Genomic DNA, 22603 nt, shown 5'->3' on the forward strand with positions numbered 1-22603 from the left:
TGTCTGTATACTTAACTATGAATAGGCTCTTGTCAGAATTATATTTTTTGTATAATTTAGACAGATGCTATTGTTGATTTGTAAGATTTTTTTTTAATTTTTATTGATTTAAATGTTCACAGTTGCACAGAATCGTGTTAAGAATTGTTTTTATTTTAATATGTATTTTTCAGTTATTAGAAATTATAGGAGGCGGGGGTCAGACAATTATTTACTGGCAGTAGATGCTGAGATTCAAAAAGTTCAAACTTTATAACAATTAAAACATAAATTTTAAAATATATAAGGTAAATAACCTTAAATCAAACTCTAAGTTCTCAAGCAGCATTTTTCTTTCTTTGCCTATCTGTAAACTTTGATTATGGATGGAAATATTTTTGTCAGCTTATGTGTGTATGGTGAAATAAATGTTTATCAACATTTACTGATAAAAATCTAATCCTTCCAATGCTAGCTATAAAGAAAATATTAGTCTATTTAAAAATAAAACTGTACACAATTTATTGTGAAAAGACTTAGACTATGTTAATATTGTGAAAGGGTCTTTGTTTATTTTGCTCTAATTTTTCAGTAAACAAAATTGATTTGTATAGCACTAATCCCTTTAGACAGGAAATATTATTTAAAATGTTTCTGTTACATTTTGATTGCTGAAGATTTTCCATTGCATTATGCCTGCTTTTTAAAATGTTTATAAATTCTTTGTAACTTACTGACAGATATTGTAAATATACTGAAATTCTCTAGATAACCTGTCAAACAGAAAATAAGTTTATTTGAAGTTATAGGGTAAAATTTCACTCATAGGGTTAAATTCTGCCCTTAGTCACTTATACTAATATGCATTGAACTGAATGGTGTGGCACTATTTTAGTAGAGGGCAGATTTTGGTCCACAGTGTAACATTGCTCGTATTATTTTTCCTGTGTAGTAATTTAACCTACCTTTGCAAATTTGCTATGGAAATTTATCACTTCAGACATAAAAATCTATGGACCTCTCTTCGCATCGATGAACAAACTAAAAGTGTGTGCACAAGTGTTTGAAGATTTGAGACTTATATTAGCAATAATATTAAAGCAAGATGTGTGTAATTAGAAAAGCATTATATAACAATATATAAAACAAAAGCAAAGCATATCTTTTCTAAGATGACTTACTGTTTAATAAAAAGTTTAGTTCCCCTTGGCTACCTCTTGGAACATAAAAATGTTCATTAATAATATGTTTCTTGAAGAAATACCTTTCATATTATCAAACTTTTTTTTTTTTTTTCTAATTTTGTTTAGTCTAAAACACAGTCTCCAGAATCTTCCAAAGAAGAGAACAAAAAGAAACCAGTTTTGGGAAAGTTTGGAAATTTGTTTAGTACAGGGAGGAGAAAAAATGCCAAAAATTCACTAGAACCCTCTAAAAGTCCAAATATTAAAAGTGGGAAATCAGTTTCACCTTATAAGGATACAGCTTCACTCAAATCAATAGATAGTGAAGACCTAAAGAAAGAAGAATGTACAATTCCCCAAGTGCAGGAGGCAAGAAGATGGAATGCTCTTGCAGAGACACAAGAATATTGTGAGAAAATAACGCCTTTGAGTCACAGTATTATTACAGCATGGAGCAGCAAGGAAGGCTTTTCTGATATCGAGTGGTCACCTGATTGGAACAGTAGCACTGGAACAATAAAAAACACATTCTCTGAAAGTGACCTTACAGTGGAGACATTGGAACTAAAAGAAGAGCCTGTTGTAGACATTACTAATTCCACAACACCGGATTTCATCAGAAGTTTGAATAATTTATCTAGTGAAGACTTAGAAAATAACATATTAAATAATAAACAACTAGTGAATGTGCAAGGGTCTTCACAACCTGAGTGTGCAGCGTCAAAGGAATTGCCACACAGTTTGAAATCCAAATCAGCTGAGCACATACATCCTGCTAGAGTTCTAACATTAGATATCTATCTTAGTAAAACAGAAGAAACACCTTTTAATGAATCTGTGACTTTTCTATCAGGAGAAGTTTGGGGTGAAACAGACACAATGGATAAAAAATCTGTTACTAGGAGATCTGGAAAGAGGAGGAAATCTCAGTCATCTAGTGAGACTCTAAATGGAGAGAGAAATCAGACTGAGAATACTGCAAAAGAAGATTCTGCTTTTGGTGATGTTCCTTCTGATGTGGTTTCAGAAAAGATAACCAATTCAGAAAGAAAAGTTAAATCTCCTCAACAGACTCCTGAACGGAACTCTTCTACCTTGAGTAACCAGGACTTAAAAGTCGGATCTAACCACAAGGGGCTGCCTAAAACTGAATCTGAGAAAAGCAAACAGCAGCTCCCAACTTCATCCCCTTTCAGGAGAAGATCATTTAAAAAGAATCCATCTGATGCAGTCCCTGTTTCTCCCACCGGTTTGAAGAGTCCACTAAAAGATTCTTTACCAAAAAAGCAGTTTATACAGCCTATGGCAGCAACAGAAGGTAACCCAACAACAAAAAGTACTTCAGTGGAAAAGGGAGCAGTATCTGCACCTTCTAGTGAAAGCAAAGCAGAGACCTCCAAAGTTTCCTCTCCCAATGACACAGAGAACACCACTTCTTTACTTTCTGAAAGTAAAACTGAATCCAAGACGGCAAAACGTGTAAACAGCTCTGATGGAAAAGCTGTCTTGCTTACTGAAGGGATTCAGAATGGAGAACTAGGCAAATCCACTGAAAAACAAGCAAGTTCCGATTTAAACAGCATAAAGCTGAGAAATTTATGTTTGGATGTTTCCAGATCTACAGTTACAACAAAAATTAGCCTGTAAGTAATTTATACTTTAATTTGACTGCTCATTGTAGCTTTTACCTTGACAAAATCAATACATTTTCATATAGCACTTATTAAATATCTATCTAAATTTTTCTCAATAAAAATGACACTGAGAATTTGAAAATCATGCATTTCTGTCAAATTTTGTGTGGACCACAGAATGAATAACACTTAAGGATTCCTTTTAATTGAAAAAAATTACTAAAAATGGTATTTTTTCAGTTTTTCTTTGTGCTTTTGACAACTTTGTGTGTAGTCCATTTCACTGTGTGCTACTGTATAGTCATTTAGTTTCTCCTTTGCGGGAAAGACCCTTATAAACATCAGCTGGAGAGGTTAAAAACCAATACTGTTTAAAAATTATACTGTCAAAATTGGACTTTTACTTTTAATTTTGACACTTTTAAAAATTCAAGTTGACAGTGTCCCATATTATATTATGAAGTGACAGTCACTCTTGTATCAGAGCAATAGAAAAGCAAAATCTACAGTTAGATGGATGCTTAATTTGAATTCAAGGTGTTGAAAGGTAAAATATCTCCTACAGTGCTTACTGTCAAAGTTTGACCCTGACATTAAAAAGCAGGGTAACAAAACACCTTGTCTTGGTTATTGTTGATTGAAACTTAGTGATGGGGATGAATGCTCTTTCTAATCGATAAATGTTCAGGTCCGTGTTGCTGCTCTATGCTGACAGGAGAGAGCTCTCCTGTCAACATAATTAAATCACCCCCAACGAGCGACGGTAACTTTGTTGGCAGGAGAAACTCTCCTATCAGGAGGGTGTGTTTTTTCACACCCCTGAGCGACATAAGTTTTGCCGACATAAGTGGTAGTATAGACATGGCCTTATAGTGAGATTGTTGACTACTGCTGTTAGTCATACGCTTCTGTAGCAGCATCTGTCAAGTGAATGTCACACTTTATATAGGCAGCTGACTTCAGCTGAGATAGTTAAAATACCAGATGAGATTCATCAGGTCATAATTTGAAAATGTTCCAATCAGAACATGCGAATTGTAAAAACTAGGCGTGTATCAAATTGCTGTGTAGTGGAAAAAAAGATTGGCAATCTCATAACAAAGAGACTTTTTTTCCCCACACACTTCATTAGGCAGAAGCAGAAACTTACCTTGCATAGCTCAGAGGGCTGTGTTTTTAGTTTTAAAAGTTTAAGAAGACATGAAGCATTTTTCTAAAAAAGTTTACTTTTTATCCCTTTCTATTTGACTAACTCCAGTTATTTTCACACATTCCCCTGGCCTATCGAATGAAACTAAACCTTAGCAATATCGTTATAATGCCAAAACATGCTTGCTTTTACACCATTATGCTCAAAGTCCGCAAAGATCTGGGAATAGTTAAATGCTGCTATAGAAGCATTACAGATGATAAACACATTTGTGGGGTTTTTTTTATTTGACAGTTCCATACAAGTAGTGATAGTATTTTTTGTCCTTTAAATTGTTTTGGCAAACAAGGGTAGCTGACCTCCCCCGCCACACCCCCCACCTCCACACGTTACAAAATATGGATATTTAAAATCCAGGATACTTTTCTTATGTTTATAACACCTTTTTAAAAGGGGCAAATTTGAGGCCCAAGAGACCTGAGTCTACCTTTAATGAGGTTATAGCCAAATTTAGGATGAGAGTACATCATAATCAGAGCATAAGACCTGAGGCTTGCAACTGTTTTGGTATTCTTAATGCAAATCTTGGCCTCAGTTCTCATTGGTAATGTTCAAACATTTGTTTTTGTAGCTGCCTGCATTTGTGCCCATTTGTTAAATTAGCCAGGTCTGTGATCACACAATTTTGTTTTGCTTGTGTCAGCCATTGATGTTCTGGCATCGGTGTAATTTGTGAAGCTTGTCATTTTTGCTGTATATTGCCTGTGTGAGTCACCTTCCCTATATGGCTAAACTGGGGGAGGTCTAACTGCTTTCTTCTTAAGGCTGACTGCTAGGTTGTAAACAGTATGTCATCTTTAAAGGGGAATCCACCAGTATTTATCTTAGGGCTTGTCTACACTTAAAACGCAGTAGTGGCGCTGCTGTAGCAGTTCAAAGAAGATGCTGCCTACGCCGATGGGAGGGCTTCTCCTGTCAGCATAGGTAGTCCACTTTCCCAAGAGGCGGTAGCTAGGTTGACAGGAGAATTCTCTTGTCACCCTAGTGTTGTCTACGCTGGGGGTTAGGTCAGTTTAACTGCGTCGCTCAGGAGTGTGGATTTTTCACACCCTTGAGCAAAGTAATTATACCAAGTTAATTTCCTAGTGTAGACCAGGCCTTATACCTGCTCACACTTGGCGAGCAGACAGTTTCAGGTTTAGTGAATTGGAGGCTGAGTTGCACTGCTTAGTGAATTGTATGAATTAGCCAGACTTGAATGAGTGTAGGAGGCAGGTTTACGTGATAGTGGATAATCTATCTTCCACTCTTCCCCGCATAAGGATATATTTCAAGCATACCAACAGTGAGCCAGGTGTTTTGGTTTTTTTACCTTTGCTTTGTATGGCATTGTTTATCCCATTTTAATACAAAGTAGACCTTACCTGGTGCCTCATGCTTTAAGGCAGCATTTCCGAAAGTGAGAACATTCCTTTCTGGGGGAATGGGTTCTCAAAAGTTCAGATGTGGGGTGCACAGACAGACCTCTTAATTATTTGGCAGAGTCTGTTTTCATTTTTTGAAAGAGAGGTTTCTACCTGTCACTGTGAAGAAACACATGCTTCACATTTTGAAAGTTAACTGTGGCACAGGTATTTGCCTGAATTGCCGTGAGCCTGCAATTATACCTGTGAGACATTAACTGCCTTGTTTTTTCAATGGGTGCTAACTGAGATGTGCTCAATAATACTTTAAATGTCAAAATTGAGTGCTCATCAGAGCATGTAAGAAAGGAAAGGAAGGATCATATTATGAAAACCAGAAGTCCTCAAAATGTGGGGTGGTGAGAGTGAAGGACTGGCCAGGGGAGGGGGACACTGAAGATGTATACATTAAAATTAGTCTTCCAACAATTGCAGGAGAAGGCACAATTGGTTTCCCTTTTCCTGAAGGGGAACTCAGCTTTCAAAAGTTTAGGAAAAACTAGCTTTAGGCAAGCAAAAAACTGTGTCTAACGGTATGTCTGTATTGCAATGAGACACCCACGGCTGGCCTGTGCCGGCTGGCCTGTGCCAGCTGACTTGGGCTTGGGCCCTTTTTAATTGCAGTGTCCAAGCCCAGGCTCTAGGATCCAGCGAGATAGGAGGGTCCTAGAGCTCGGGCTGCATCCTGAGCCCAGAAGTCTACAACGCAATTAAAGAGCCCCACAAACCGAGCCAGCTGGCACCAGCCAGTGGCAGGTTTTTAATTGCAGTGTAGACAAGCCCTAAGTATCTTTAGAATCTTGCTTATGAAGCTGTTTTCTACCTGGTTCCATTACCTTCCTCGAAATATACAGGGAGTTCTTTTCTGTTCCCTTTTTTTAACTTTGTCGGTAGAACTACGTCCGCACGCCTGAGCAACATAATTACACTGACCTAATCCCTAGTGTAGACAGCACTATGGGCTTCTCCCATTGACACAGCCATCACCTCTCGGAGGTGGACTCCCTACGCTGGCGGGAGAAGCTCTCCTGTCAGCGTAGATGGCATCTTCACTAAACGCTACAGCAGCGCCACCACTGTAGTGCTGTAACAAAGACAAGCCCCAAGTGGTTTTCATGGTTTCAGTTTGTTCTTGCTGAAATACGGCCTGCCTACGGGGCAGTTAGAATTGTCCCTAAGTTTTTTAACAGTTTCTTTTCTCTGCTTGCCAAATGTTCTACTAGGGCTACTAGGATGATATGAAAAATGGAAAATCTTATGAAAGGAGACTCAAAGAGCTTGGCGTGTTTAGCCTAACCAAACTGAGGAGAGAGATGATTGCTCTCTATAAATACATCAAAGGGATAAATAGCGAGGGAGAGAAGTTACTTAAGTGCCAGTGTGGACACAAGAATAAATAGATATAAACTGACCATCAACAAGTTTAGGCTTGAAATTAGATGAAGGTTTCTAACCATCAAAAGAGTGAAGTTCTGGAACAGCCTCCCAAGGGGAGCAGTAGGGGCAAAACACCTAACTGGCTTCAAGACTGAGCTTGATAAGTTTATGGAGGGGATGGTATGATGAGTCTGCCTACAATGGCTTGTAGGCAGCCTTCAACTGCTAGTAGCAAATATCTCCACCAGCTGGTGATGGGGCACTAGATGGGGAGGGCTCTGAGTTACAACAGATAATTCTATCCCAGGTGTCTGGCTGGTGGGTCTTGCCCACATGCGCAGGGTCTAACTGATTTGCTGTATTTCAGGTCAGGAGGGAATTTTCCCCTGGGTCAGATTGGCAGGGACCCTAAGGGGTTTTTGCCTTCCTCTGCAGCATGGGGCATTGGTGACTTTCAGGTTTAAGACAAGTGTAAATGGCAGATTCTCTGTAACCTTAAAGAGAAAAGGAGTACTTGTGGCACCTTAGAGACTAACAGATTTATTTGAGCATAAGCTTTGATGCATCCGATGAAGTGAGCTGTAGCTCACGAAAGCTTATGCTCAAATAAATTTGTTAGTCTCTAAGGTGCCACAAGTACTCCTTTTCTTTTTGCGGATACAGACTAACATGGCTGCTACTCTGAAATCTGTAACTGTAAGTCTTTAAATCATGATTTCAGGACTCAGTAACTCAGCCAGAGGTTAGGGGTCTATTACAGGAGTGAGGTTCTGTGGCTTGCAATGTGCAGGAGGTCAGATTAGATGATCATGATGGTCCCTTCTGGCCTGAAGGTCTATGAGTCTACATTGATGAAACTTATGTACTTTCTAGTTGTGATCATATCTGAACAAGTTTCTGTTATCAGTATGTCTGTGTTGGTAGAGGGACTTCTTACAAAACAGATGACATTTGCTGTGCTATATAGGCTATCTACATAAACTCATTTGTACTCACCACCTCTGTCAATTCCTATTCAATTTAGTGAATAGTATTCTATCCAAACAGATAAGCATGAGTGTATGCCAAAAGATCATGTATAGACCACACCTGTCTTTTTTTTTTTTTTTAAGAGCCTGCTGGGAGCTGATAGGTAATCTCCCACAATCGCTAGACTTCATGGAGTGCATTTACACACACTGTGTGTGTGCGCTCATCACTGCATGCGTGTAACTCCCTGTAATGTTTAGGGAACTGATCACAATCACTGAGGGGAGAATGGGTCAGTTAACACTTCAACTCTAACAAGTTTTGAAGATTTATGCCCTAATTCTTTACTGTGTTCTGACCTCTTTACATTGCTCCTGTACCATAAAAGGGCCTGAAAACAGACTTTCCCCCTGTCCTGCCAGGAATTTCTTCTCTCCCCATCCTCCTCCATTTTGCAAAGAGGTTGCTTGCCAGCATAACAGCCTTACGCCATCTCCTTCGCAGTCCCTTATGTAGAGTGCATTGGATGGAGTGTGACCAAAGCACTCTGCTCTGGCTGTTCTTGGCTGCAGGATGGCCCGTAGACAGCTGAGTGAAGCTTCGATGAGTTAGACTAGCCCCAGAGAAAGTACAACATAATCAACCAAGATTTTGGGAGCCAGAAAGGTGATGTAAAGCCATTGCTCCCGACTGCCCAGGCTGAACCTCCTAAGAAGCACAGCTCAGAATCTGACCTTGAAAATTTGTCATCTTGTGTTTAGAAACCAAAGTTAACAAAACTTTTCAGACTTCACTGTAAATTACCAAACAAAATTCATAATTGGAGAAGATGTTTCTTACCACCCAATTTAACAGGTATATTTCGGGGGGAAATAAATGAGAGAATGTGATGTTGGGTATCAAGTAGTAGTTTTGGTTGATTTCAAATTTTAAAAAAGGTTGGGTGAAATGAAACTCTTTCAATGTATTCCAAGTTTAAACAGGAAAATAATGAAATAAATTAATTCTTCAAAAGCCCATCTCGATTTACACTAAAAATGTATCTGGCTTATAAAAAATAATTCATTTAATTGTCTCCACTGTTAAACTTTGACTTTTGAGATATGTAAATAGTGGAAATCCTCCGGAGTGTTTGGCTATCTGATACACTGTTGTGTTTATCTACCAAATATTGTTAGGAACTTTGCGTGTGTGTGTGTTTAAGTTTGGTAAGCTAGTCAAATAATATCAGTTGACTGTATTACTTGACCATGGTAAAATATTGTCAGATATTCCAGCAAGAATGCCCTGATGTAGGTGTCAGCCTACCTTTTTCATTGCATCATAGTGCCGTTCTTACATTTTTTCAGAACTTCATTTCATTGCACCTTAGAGACTAACCAGTTTATTTGAGCATGAGCTTTCGTGAGCTACAGCTCACTTCATCGGATGCATAGCATATCGTGGAAACTGCAGAAGACATTATATACACACAGAGACCATGAAACAAAACTTCCTCCCACCCCACTCTCCTGCTGGTAACAGCTTATCTAAAGTGATCATCAAGTAGGGCCATTTCCAGCACAAATCCAGGTTTTCTCACCCTTCCCCCTTCCCCCCCCCCACACACATACAAACTCACTCTCCTGCTGGTAATAGCCCATCCCTCTTTGAAACCTCTCTTTATAATGCACATGATAATCAAGGTGGGTCATTTCCAGCACTAATCCAGGTTTTCTCACCCCCCCCCCCACACCCTCCTCCAAAAACCACACACACAAACTCACTCTCCTGCTGGCAATAGCTCATCTTACAATGTGCACAGCAATAATCCAAGTTTAACCAGAACGTCTTGGGGGGGGGGGGGGGTTTGTAGGAAAAAAACAAGGGGAGACAGGCTACCTTGCATAATGACTTAGCCACTCCCAGTCTCTATTCAAGCCCAAATTAATAGTATCCAATTTGCAAATGAATTCCAATTCAGCAGTTTCTCGCTGGAGTCTGGATTTGAAGTTTTTTTGCTTTAAGATAGCGACCCTCATGTCTGTGATTGTGTGACCAGAGAGATTGAAGTGTTCTCCGACTGGTTTATGAATGTTATAATTCTTGACATCTGATTTGTGTCCATTTATTCTTTTACGTAGAGACTGTCCAGTTTGACCAATGTACATGGCAGAGGGGCATTGCTGGCACATGATGGCATATATCACATTGGCATATATCACATCCAGCAGGAGAGTGGGGTGGGAGGAAGTTTTGTTTCATGGTCTCTGTGTGTATATAATGTCTTCTGCAGTTTCCACGATATGCTATGCATCCGATGAAGTGAGCTGTAGCTCACGAAAGCTCATGCTCAAATAAACTGGTTAGTCTCTAAGGTGCCACAAATACTCCTTTTCTTTTTACGAATACAGACTAACATGGCTGTTACTCTGAAACCTGTCATTTCATTGCGTTTCTCACTTTTCTGAATTAAATTAACTCTGTTAAATAACTTGTTTTTTTGTAATTAGGCATAAGTACCTATCTAAGGCTAAGCCTATTAAAGATCATAAAGTGTTGCTTTTTTTTCTTAATATTCTAATAAATCACTGCTTTAAAATATTTGACCATATTTGATGATGATTGACAATGTTTGATTAATATTTGACTAGTCAGCTATTTTTGACTAGTCAGATATTTTTCGACCAGCCAAATGCGCAATCCTTTGTTTGACATTATGAAATACCGGTACGTTGTTCCTGACTTTGGGTTACTGTTGGTAGCACAGTTATTATTCCTTTCTTTTTAAGAAATCCTTTTGGAATATTGTAACTTAAACTGAATATTGATACTGGAAAAATATATTGTTATGAAACTGTGTTTTATTTCTTATTTTTAAATTAATACAATGATTCTACTTAAGCATACATTGCAAAATAACTTTCACTGTGCTTCTTGCAGTCCTGCCAAACCCAAGAATGTAGAACTGAATTTTAAAGCTCCTAAAAGTCTTGAAGACCTAGAAAATGAGCACGATTCTCTTGAAAAGCCAGTTAATAAAATTAACAGCAGCATTGCCAACAAAATTTCCTTGTTTGAAAATAAACGTGCTAATCAGCGCCAGCGACCCTCTGATGTCCCTGCTTTGAAAAATAACACTGTATCAAATACATTTGTTGGTAGAGCAAAGCTGAAATTTGGAAAACAACCCCAGGAATATGAACAAACTGATAAAATAATTAATAAGCAAAACAATCACCTGAAGTTACCTGAAAATGTGCCACGGGTGAAAGAAGGCTCAGCAGAAATAAAGACCAAACCTGAAGAAGGCTCTCAAGTAGGAACGTCCGTTAATGAGGAGGTTGAAAAGGCAGCAGAACTGAAGAAAGGAAAAGTTGCAGGATCGCTGTTTAACCAAACAAGCAAAGCAGATGCTAATGCTTGCTCTTTAAGACAAGCTGATGTAGAAGCTACTGCTATTAATAAAAACAGTTTGTTACCTATAACATCTTTACAAGATGCCAACAAAAATGAAATCTTAAAAGATGATAATGCTAATAGAGCAATTAATGCAAGCTCAAAATTCCACCACAGTGAAGAAAAAATACTGTTATCAAACAGAGAGATCTCATCTCCTTGTAAAGATGATAAATGTCCCCTAAAATCTGATGTAGTTTCCAAAGAATCCGAATTAGAGGAGAATGTGCTTTTTCAGGTACAAAATGAAGGCAAAAAGACAGGAACAGGAGAGCCAATTTCTACAAACATACAGTGTAATAAAGGCAATTTAGAAAACATACGGACATTAGAGCAAAATATTATCAATATACAGCAAAGCCCAAGTAACACTGGTAATATTTCTCCTGGTAAAGATGAGAGTATTTCTGATTCCCCTTCTGACATGAAAAAGTTTACAGAAACTATCAAAAATCTAGACAGCTCAGTTTGCATACCCCAGAAGAAGAAAAGGCCAAAGCTTCCAAATTTCCCTGCACCCCATTTTGCAATGCCTCCAATTCATGAAGACAACTTAGAAAAAGTATTTGATCCCAGTGTATTTACATTGGGTTTGGGAATAAAGAGAGGAAAAACACAAGATCTAGCACCAGCCCTACAACTTAAAATGCAGAACAGGGATAGTACAGATGGTGAAATTAAGAGGTCCCGTCTGGAAAAAAGTGCTGTCTTCTCAAGCTTGCTGTCATCTGCAGCTAAAGGAAAGGTGTTTACTCCCTCTGTAACCTCAGTAAATACTATTACAACAACTTTCTCAACTGACTCCTCAGAGATGCCTGCTTTACAACTTGATGCAGTCAGACCATTTGACATGCCTCAAAACTCTGAGGTAATAAAACTAAATAATTCAGAAAATTAAACCTTATGAAACCCTGCCTGGTTGTTAAAAAACAAAACAAAAAAACAAACAAAAAAAACCCAACAACAAAAAACCCTTTAATTTTGATTTTGCAATTCAGTCTCTTTCAGGTTTAAAAGTTCCAAATTACATGGAAAAATATTTGCAAACAGATGATGCAAAAGAAGAACTAAATTCACAAATGCCAAACTATGGAAGCACTGGCAAAAATTTCTCAAGCTGGTTAAAGTCTAGCTCATGTGAACCAAATATCCCTTCTGGCTTTCTAGACGGAGAGGTGAGCATGTTGCAATTCTTCTAAGTGGTTTGAAAAGTTATTCAGTTTTCATGTTATCTTCAGTACACACAATTTGACTTGGAAGGAAAATCAAGTAGCGAAGTACATAAATTGTGAGTTTAGAAGAGTGGCTAAATGTGGCAATGATTTTGTGTGTGTGTGTGTCTCCCTTATTGATGATTCTACAATGTGTCCTTGTCCTAGGAATCTTAATAAATAATAATCAAACACTAGACTTTCTGTTCTGAATCCTCACTTTCCCTTTTTTTAAATAAAGCTTGTTCTGATTTACTTCTGTAAATCAGTAGAATACTTTGTTTTCTTGCCCAATTCTGTAGAGTTTTGAAGACATACACTCCCTTTCGATATTCACTGCTTCCCTCCCCAACAAGATACAGGGCCATTCCACTGCTGCAGAGATAATGGGTCAGGCTTCCTTACTCCTCATATTTAGGGCAGTAGTCATAATTTTTAAGGAGACTTTAAAAATGGCCTGGTAGTGATGGTGAAAGGTGCTGGATTAATAGCCCTGGATATTGAAGTCCTTTTATCTATTCACAGAATGGGTGTTCATGGGAAGCATGCACACAGAATATTAACTTGATTTTTAAAGTTAATTTAAGGGCAGATCTGCTTGTTCCCTTAGTAACATTCTGTTGCACTACATGTTAGGATCAACTCACATTACTGCTGTCTGAACTATGAATAAATGTACAACTATTTCTACTGCTACAGACCTCTAACATTCAAAAATATTTCCCACCGATACCAAAAAGGCAAAGTACATTCAGTAGGTGGTGGGAAAGAAGAAGAGTAGCGGAGCTGTGAGCTCCCAAATTTAATAGTCTCCTCAAAATGGTGTATAGAATTGAGGGAGAATACAGAAAACCAGGAAGTACTTCTCAAAACTGAATAATTTTTCTGCTCTCTTTGCTGTATCCACCACAGTGCTTAATCTTTTTTTAAAAAAATCGTAGTTTGGGGCACTTGGAAGGCTGTTCCATTAGCTGCTTCTCTTCTTCCCCCTCCCCCCCCCCAAGGAAGCAGAAAGCACTGTCCTGCACTATTAAGGTTGGGTGTTCTTTCCATCAGAGTTGAGACTTTTGTCAAATGTTTCAAGACTACAGATTAGTTTGAATGTAGCAGTAGTTTCAATTTACATTGCAAGGAGAAGGGGCTCTTGCTCTGATCTTTTCTAATGTGATGATTTCAAAAATAGATTGTGAAGCTCAATGATTAAAGATATTTCAGTGGTTACTTACCCATCCATGTTTATTCTGCTGCCAGTTGGTTAAATGGAATGTTTTTAACAAGCATACGGTCCTGATCCCACAAAAAGATCCATGTAGGCACATAAAACTTACTCCCATGGATTTCATAGGATTCCATGCATCTCCCTTTGTAGGACTGGGGCCTTTTTTTACTTTATCTTCCTTAGGAGAGGAAGAGAAATTTGTTTTATTTGTATGAAGTGGACCTATTGTACATGTTCTCTTGACTAAGCTTGATAATAAAGTTAATAAGCAGCGTAAAGGAAAGGAATATAAGGACAGCAACAAAAAATGACCTTAAAAAACTGGGCAAATGCTGACTGGAATTTAATCAGAAGCTAGAAAACCAGTCCTGCAGTAGTATTCTCAACTCATTATGATGATGCCTATAAAAAATGAGCAATCATTAGGCAGCTGGTGTTCTGAGACAATGCCTGTCATGCTCACCAGCATTGTCTCAGTGTTTCCTTGCACTTTGCAGTCTGTCTGTCTATCCATCTGTGGTGAGTTGTCTTTTACTTAGATTGTAAACTCTTTGGGGCAGGGGATGTCTTTTTGTTCTTTGTCCACTGCTGAAGATATAGGGTTTTGGTCCATGGGTATTAGTGCAATATAAATATATTAAAATGTTAACATTTTCTTCCGTTCTTTAGAAACACAATATATAATTACAGCTTTATTGCATATTCTCTATCACTTAGTTCAACATTGGTTTAAAATGTTTGCTTTTAAAATTGTATGTTTTCTGACTCAAAATGTAGTTTGACTGTTTTGTCTGGCATATTTTTGTTTAATCTCCTGGTGTTCTCACATATTCTTTTAAATTTATAAATCCACATTTTATAACTAAAAGATGTCCATAAGAAAATGATTGTGCTGATTATTTTAAATGTATATTTTTATATGCCAGCATATCTAATCTTTACAATATTTGTATATGCTTTTTAAAAAATAATTTTTGTAGCATTTTTTCCGTAGTATCTCTATACAAAAAACATTTTACTTTTTAATTGTAGAGCATATGCTTCTGTAATTCCAACACAACCCCAATTTAAGTGGTCTGTGGGAACACCTTTGGAAAATCTGGAAAGCTGGCCAGCAAGATTTTCAAGGCTACCTGGTCCACAGGCAGCACTTCGACTAGTATAACATTTGTGCACGTGTGACGAAGTGGTCTTCAGTAGAAGAAATTGGAAACAAAATTAAAATCAATTTAAATAATACCAAATGAGAACACACTTAATTATTTTATTGTTGGGGTAATGGAAAAATTACACTCTCTATTAAATATCTATTCCTGTTTTTTTCTCCCCTGTCTATCAGGCATTTTCAGGAAACAGCCAAAATAAAATCAATCCCAGACCTGGCAAGGTAATGTTTATATTTTCTATTTTTTGTTATAGACTACTGTTTCCTGTTAGATTAAAAATGGTGATATATAATGCTCATGTGTTTTTGTTTGTTTGTTTGTTTTTGTTTTGATACAGATGGTGATATATAGTGAATCAAACTCTCACAAGAATGGTATAGAAGTTTTTAATGATGTTTTGGATTGCAGCTCTTGGGTGCTGTCATCAGTGATTTTAGTTAAAGTCATCCGAGGATGGTAAGATGGGAATTTTTCTCCACATGATTTTGCCCCATATCCATGAGGCTAGGAACAAAGGGAACAGAACCAATCTGTAATTCCACTGCAGTACTGTTTCAGCTTAGTCAATTTAACCATATTTTGATTGTCCGTTACATTTTGGCCAAACCAAATCAAGAAACAGTGTTCTAATATTAGAGCCTTCCTAACCTAGTACATGGCTTCTAAACTGTGCCCATTGTCCAGCCAATTGGGATAGCCTCAGCTGGTTTTATACCATATATGCAACTGTTTTAGCAAACATGATTGCTGATCCAGTGTAGACAGGATCTTTACATGTCCCTGAAGGCAAACCTCTGCACCCACCAGAGCCCTGTTGAGGCCAATGATATGTAGCATGGAATTAGCTGTAGGCAGCTGGGGTTCTAGGAGGGTGCAAGGATCTGCCTGGCTGGAGTGAATTGCATTATTGAGAGTTGCGGGGGGGGGTGTTAGCATAGTAAAGCATGATCATGGTGACATCATTTCAGCTAGAAATATGTGTGCATTTCTCTTAAATCTTTGTTTCTTCGAAGGGGCATACAGTAGGTGAGAGGTTAAAACTCAGTCTATTTAAAGTTTCCCAGACGGACTTCGCACACTAATAGCCAAGATGCAATATTTTTTCATTTACAAATATTTCTTTAATAGATTTAGCTGTTTTTGATGTCACATATGTGTAATTCGCAAGTTACAGATTTTTTTGCCAACTTCTACACCACTAATCTGTATTTAAAAGCAATCTAATTTGCATACTTTAGTTTACATATTGGACTAATTACCAAATATAAAAGCCTTTGGGCAGTTTAACTCTGCCATAAAATGCATGTAGTCCTCCTTTTTTCATTTTAATATCCCTTTCTACGTAGCACATGCAAAAGTAGTTATCTCATTGTTCACAAAAAAACCCTACACCACAGTGATATAATGTGGCCATGATGTGGAGTCCTGGAAACCAACAGAAAGCACTTTGAAATTCCTCTACAAAATAATTTTCTCTCAACCAAATCCTTTTGCAATAACTTCAGTAAATGATCACTCTGTCTATATCCCCACACACGATGACAGAAGACACTCAGCCTTTGTCCTCATGCCTCACAACATACCTTATGGTAAGTGTGGCATTATTAGACAGAAGTTTCATATCCCATCAGATCCTGTTGCTTCATTATATTTTACTACCAAATTGGTGATGTGAGGAGTTTAGACAATAAAATGCATCTTTTCATATAGTTAGAGATTTACACAAATTCTGGCATTAGATGTGAACCTAGAAAGTGTTGTGTTAAAGCAAGTATTTTTACCATCCCAGATTGCAACATAAAAGTGTCAAGCACTTTCTAATGAAATTGCAATGCCATCAATAGGTATTTGTATTTTTAAAAGAACATTAAAAATGAACACTGGACAGTAACTTGCATGTCAGCAACTTTTGGTGTAGTTATTGTTTCCAGTAGATCAGTTGTATTGGAAAAGAATTTCAGAGTTAATGCTTCTGTCCTTTCTTAACTATTACACCTATTGTGTCTTGGTATTTCGTATATTTATTTAAAGTCACCATTGTTTTTGTGCCTCAACTTTGCCTAGGCATAATAGTATGATGCACATTTCTTTGCATTTGATTATTTAAGACAGACTGAAGATTGCATTAACATTTTATTAAACAGCTAATTATGGAAAGCGTCATGTTTTTTAACTGTAAATGTAAGGATAGCTCATCATATAGCTTGGTAAAGCAAGACCACAATGGGTAGCTGATGCTTAAGGATATGATATAGTAGAGTTAGGGAAGTATAAACAGTTTCTACTCCAGATTTCTGTCTCTTAGATAAGATGCTTTATTAGAAGCTTTTATTAAGTGGAGAATTGGTAAATGCAGCCCAGCATGATAGAAAACTCATGTGTTTCATGCAGGGTGGATTTGATTTAAATCATTAGTCAGGAAGACTTGATTTGATCATGGATTTCTACATAAAAGTGCATTCTTGTTGGTTGTTGTAACCTTAATACATATTTTTTACAACTCAGAGATACATGAGATAGATGACACCCAAACTAGGTCTCTTTTACAGCCTGCTACCATTATAGTGGTATGAGTGACATCTACCATACCATTCTAGTGAGAGAATGGTATGGTAGATCTCAAATCAATGAAGGCTATACTCAGAAAGACCTCAACACTTCTGGAATATGCTGCTCAGACAGTTTCACTTTTGTTTCTACTGCCTGTCCCTCCCTTCTCACATTTATCTCCAGACTTCTCCTCCTTGTTCAGATCTCTTCTGCCCGCAACTATCTTCTATTCAGTGAACTTCTTGAAACTTTGCACTTTTAGAGAGAGGTATGGGATTGACTGTGTGTACACAGATTTGCAGAGGGACAATAGGATTGAGGTCTGTTATTTCTCACCTCTCTATATTATTTATTTATATATTTTAAAACATTTTTGCTGTTAACAAGCATGTTATCTCTGGAGACCCAAATCCACAGTTTGAGAACTGCAAAACTAAGCATCTCTGATGGTATCTTCTAGACTGAGCACTGAGTCCCATTGGGTAAATAGAAAGTTTAACCTAAATAATCTGTGCAGAACCCCCTGGAACCCCATAAGGTTGGGTCCCTAATCCATGAACTATTGAAACTCATTTACAAAACTTTTTGTAAACTTTACATGAATATATTGTCTCATACTATAGAATCAGAATTTATAATCCCTATTCCATGATGAGATATCTTTGAGCTATAATGTATCGTAATTAAAACTATATTTGGATAGGTTTTTTTCCTCAAAAATCCAATTTAAATAAAAAAATCCATTTTTTTTTTTTTTTTTAAAATCATTGATTTTTTCCACCCTGGTTTCATGGCTGCTTTATGTTTACTAAATGACTTTTTCATGGGCAATGTTTTGTATTTTGCGGGAAAGCTTTTTGTAATAAACATAAACAACATTTGGACTTAAAAAATGTGGACAGCATTGTATATAAATCTCTATACTAATGACAATATATCATAGGTTATCAGGCCAGAAGGAATAATCTAGTCTGATCTCCTGCATAACCCAGAACATATGACTTCTCTGAATTAATTCTTCCTTCAAGTAGAATAGCTGTGGTTGAACTAGAGCATATTTTTTAGAAAATCATGATTAGTTAAAATGTCATCATGAAAAGTATGAAGGGGAAATTTTTCTGTTCTTTAGCTGGATTCTATATGAGAAACCAAATTTTGAAGGACCCTCTATTTCTCTGGAGGAAGGAGAACTGGAACTCGATAATATTTGGGGTGAAAATACTTCTGAAGAGAAAGATGAATATAACTCTAAGTCTGCAGTGATTGGTTCAATTAAACATGTAGTAAAGGCAAGTAATATAATCTATTCTTGTTCAATTCGTAAATATTTTTCAGTTTGTTTCCTCTATTGGCATAAATAATTCTGATGTCAAGAAACTGATTTATTAATACACGAAGCATATCATTACTTAAAGTATGGGTTTTTGAGACACATTTGAGTTTTATGCAATGATTCTGTGGGTTAATTACAAAATAATTGGTGGTGTATTGCAGTAGCAGCTCTAATAGTATGCACTAGTAAGGTGGGGGAGAAAGGAGACCTACTCCTTGATACTTATCATTACTTAATTCCTCAAAACATAGTAGAAATTTAAAATGCAGTATAAGGTTTGCAAATTGATTAAAAATAAAAACTCCAAAGTTCAATAAGTACATAGAATGTAACATACATTTTTTTTATGTGCACCCAATTTACACACATTCTAGTGCACACCCACAAACCCAGATTTGCATTAACAAATATCTATAGCCACACAAATTGTGGGTTTTTATGTACACGGTATTAGCATATGCAACTTATTATGTGTGTTTTAAGGTATCATTCAGAAGTCTTGCCATTTGAAGGTTGCCAAAATAGGCTATAAGCCAGAGGTGGGCAAACTAGGGCCCACAGGCCACATCTGGCCCACGGGACCGTCCTGCCCAGCCCTTGAGCTCCCGGCTGGGGAGGCTATCCCCAGTCCCTCCCCTGCTATCCTTCCCTCCCCCGCAGCCTCAGCTCACTGTGCCACCAGCACTCTGGGTGGTGGGGCTGCGAGCTCCTGCCGGGCAGCGCGCCGGCGTGGCTGGCTCTGGCTGGGTGGCGCAGCTGCCAGTCCTGCTGCTCTGAGTGACATGGTAAGGGGGCGGGGAGCAGAGGGGTTGGATAAGGAGCAGGGAGTTTCAGGGGACAGGGATTGGGGAGGGGCGGATGGATGGGGCAGAGGCTCTGGGGAGGGGCGGTCAGGAGACGGGGAATGGGGTGGTTGGATAGGCATGGGGGGCCTGTTGGGGCAGGGGTGTGGATAGGGGTTGGTGCAGTCAGGGGACAGAGAGCGGCGGGGTTAGATGGGGTTGGGATCCCAGGGTGACTGTTAGGGGTGTGGAGTCCTGGGAGGGGGTGGTCAGGGTACAAGGAGCAGGGGACGCTGGATGGGTGGAGGGTTCTGAGGGGGGCAGTCAGGGGGAAGGAAGTGGGAGGGGGCGGATAAGGGGTGGAGGCCAGGCTGTTTGGGGAGGTACAGCCTTCCCTACCCAGCCCTCCATACAGTTTTGGAACCCCAGTGTGGCCCTCAGGCCAAAAAGTTTTCCAACCTCTACTATAAGCTGTAACAATGTCTGAAAGGGAAAAGGAGACATGCTTGATTTGTAAATAAGCTTTTTAAAAAATTAGGGTTCTGTTAAAGAATTTTCTCTTTAGTGTTATCCTCATATTTAATTAGACAAACAACATATAGAAGAGACCAAGGGGAGATGCATGCCTGCACAGGTGACAGAAAAGTCAGGGATGAAAAGTTAGATTTGAGAATCATTGAGAGAGATTTCAACACACGGAGAGAGGAAAAATCACCAGCCTCACCACATTTCACTTACAGGCATCCATACACCTGTAACTGAGATAGAATAGGGTAAATGGCTTATGAACAGCAGAAGTGTTTTAAAAATTGATTTGGTTACAATAAATTATATCAGAGCAATAAAAAATGGTGCTACAATACAGAATTACCATTTTTCCAGGATTACAGGGTTTGCCAAATTGACCTGTTTACAGGACCAGAAGGGCTGGGAACTGTAACTTCATTTTTTGATGACACTGAGGAAACCGGTATATTTGGCACAACACAGAAGACTTGTTCTATAAAAGTACATTGGGGCATGTAAGTATATAGTTTCATGTGTATATATGTTGATATAAAAGGAATTTGTTTTAAAATTGTTGGTTATAGCTGTCAGACATGCAAACATACAATTTTACTTCTGCAAAAAGAAAAGGAGGACTTGTGGCACCTTAGAGACTAACAAATTTATTTGAGCATAAGCTTTCGTGAGCTACAGCTCACTTCATCGGATGCATTCAGTGGAAAAATTTTACTTCTGGTCACTTAGTGTGGTCACTCACTGAAACAGTTGTTTTCAACCTGTGATCTGCGAACCCCTGTGGGTCTGCAGATTATGCTTAAGGTTTCCAAAAGGGTCCGTTCCTCCATTTGACATTTTCTTAGGAGTCCACAAATGAAAAAGGATTGAAAACCACTGCACTAAAAGGTTATCTGTTTGAAAGGCTATCCTACATGTAAATACTAAGCCAGCTGTTCTCAAACTGTTGGTCAGGATCCCAAAGTGGGTCGCAGCCCTGTTTTAATAGGGTCGCCAGTGCTGGTGTTAGACTTGCTGGGGCCCGGGGCCGAAGCCCAAGCCCCAAAGATTCAACCCCAGGTGGTGGGTCTCAGGCTACAGGCTCTCCGCCAGGGTCTGAAGCCCTTGGGCTTCGGCTTTGCCTTCCCTTCCTCAGCCCAGGGCAATGGGGCTCGGGCAGGCTCAGGCTTCATTCCCCGCTTCTGGGGTCATGTAGTAATTTTTGTTGTCAGATGGGGGTCCTGGTGCAATGAAGTTTGAGAACCCATGTACAAAGCAATCAAACTTGTGTGTGTGTGTATCTCTATATATACACACTGTATTAATTATTGTAGTGTTGGGATTAACTAACTGCTTTATTGAAGTCAGTGCATCTCTGTAACATACCATTAATTAATACCTGAAGAACATGAATAAAGCTACATCTGTTAGTCTTAGATTATTGAACACAATACAGTTGTCCTTGATAGGAATGTGTGACTATGTTGGTTTGGTGCTATATGACTATCACTGACTACTGTGGTACTTTGAAGGAAACTTCAGTACAAGCCAGGTACTGCATACCAGTCAGCTCCTGGATAGGATCCTTATGATCTGAGTCCTGAAGGCATCAGTCCAGTGTGGCTCAATGACAGACTGCAAAGCTAATTCCCAAGAGTGAGCCTTTTGGCTAAGTAGGAAAGGGAATCAAGACCAAAACCAAAAAATAGTGTGAGACGAGCAATAGTTGCTGTAGCGGGGTGTTGGTGTTTATTTCACGCCACTTCAGGTATTTAAAGCGTTTACTAAAGAATGCTATTCGTTAGATTTACTTTATGAAGAAAACTATTGACTCTCTCCCACTTGAACCAAATGGGGCTGTGCAAAGGTGCAATCTGAGGGTAGAATTTGGCCCAATACATATATGTAGGAAATTGTTTTGATCCTACAGTGGAGTAACCTTTTGGGTAAAGATCTTTCAATAGTGGTAAAAAATAGTATTCTGAACATGACTTCAGCTTTACTGCACGATCATGCAGAAGGAGCAAATGGACAGTGCTAACTCTTATCCAAATACGTACAAGCCAAGGAAAACAGAAGAATATTGGCCAAGAACATTCTGTCAGTATAATCTCCTTTAAGCTTGCTCCAGTGCAAAAATTCCCATTTAATACACATTCAGGCTACATGCATTGGAGAAGCTCAATGACTAAAGATATTTCAAGGGTTAGGAATATTAGGAAGCATCACAAAGCTTAAAGCTGTGTATTGCATTTTCCTTCTGTATTTTCCTACATTTTTAAAATTTATGAGCTGGCATTCCTTATTAAATTGAGCTTAGGTCATATTTTTCCTCATTCTGTGCCCAATCTTCATTGTCATTTCTTGTGTGTCATGGAAGAGTCCAATTTCCTGCTGTGGTCCCCATGTTAATTAGTATCAACTTCACATAAGAAAGACAGGCCTATATGGAGAGATTTTTGCCAATAAGTTCAGTTTCTTCTGTAAACCCAGTGAGAAGGCAAGGATTGAGTTTCTTAACTCTGATTTTAGAACTGAAACACATTGGTAGGGAAGTGTGGTCACACATTTATACTATGGCTGCCAGTGTTATACCTTTTGTGGACAAATGAAGTACTGGAATTTCTAAAACCAAGTTGCTCCTAAA

General features: G+C 38.3%; 1 protein-coding gene across 4 annotated transcripts in view; it reads left to right on the plus strand.

The window, feature by feature from the left end:
• Window positions 1-22603, plus strand: part of CRYBG1 (crystallin beta-gamma domain containing 1) — a 133754-nt gene that overhangs the window by 78779 nt on the left and 32372 nt on the right. For all 4 annotated transcript variants that reach the window (XM_007067012.4, XM_037894563.2, XM_043542743.1 and 1 more), the window contains 7 exons: window positions 1290-2806; window positions 10679-12062; window positions 12193-12369; window positions 14964-15011; window positions 15128-15246; window positions 18470-18629; window positions 20338-20477. In XM_007067012.4, coding sequence (XP_007067074.3) covers window positions 1290-2806; window positions 10679-12062; window positions 12193-12369; window positions 14964-15011; window positions 15128-15246; window positions 18470-18629; window positions 20338-20477 — 3545 coding nt within the window. The remainder of the gene's footprint in view (window positions 1-1289; window positions 2807-10678; window positions 12063-12192; window positions 12370-14963; window positions 15012-15127; window positions 15247-18469; window positions 18630-20337; window positions 20478-22603) is intronic.

The sequence above is a fragment of the Chelonia mydas genome, chromosome 3, assembly GCF_015237465.2.
Source record: "Chelonia mydas isolate rCheMyd1 chromosome 3, rCheMyd1.pri.v2, whole genome shotgun sequence".
In the NCBI taxonomy this organism is placed as follows: Eukaryota; Metazoa; Chordata; order Testudines; family Cheloniidae; genus Chelonia; species Chelonia mydas.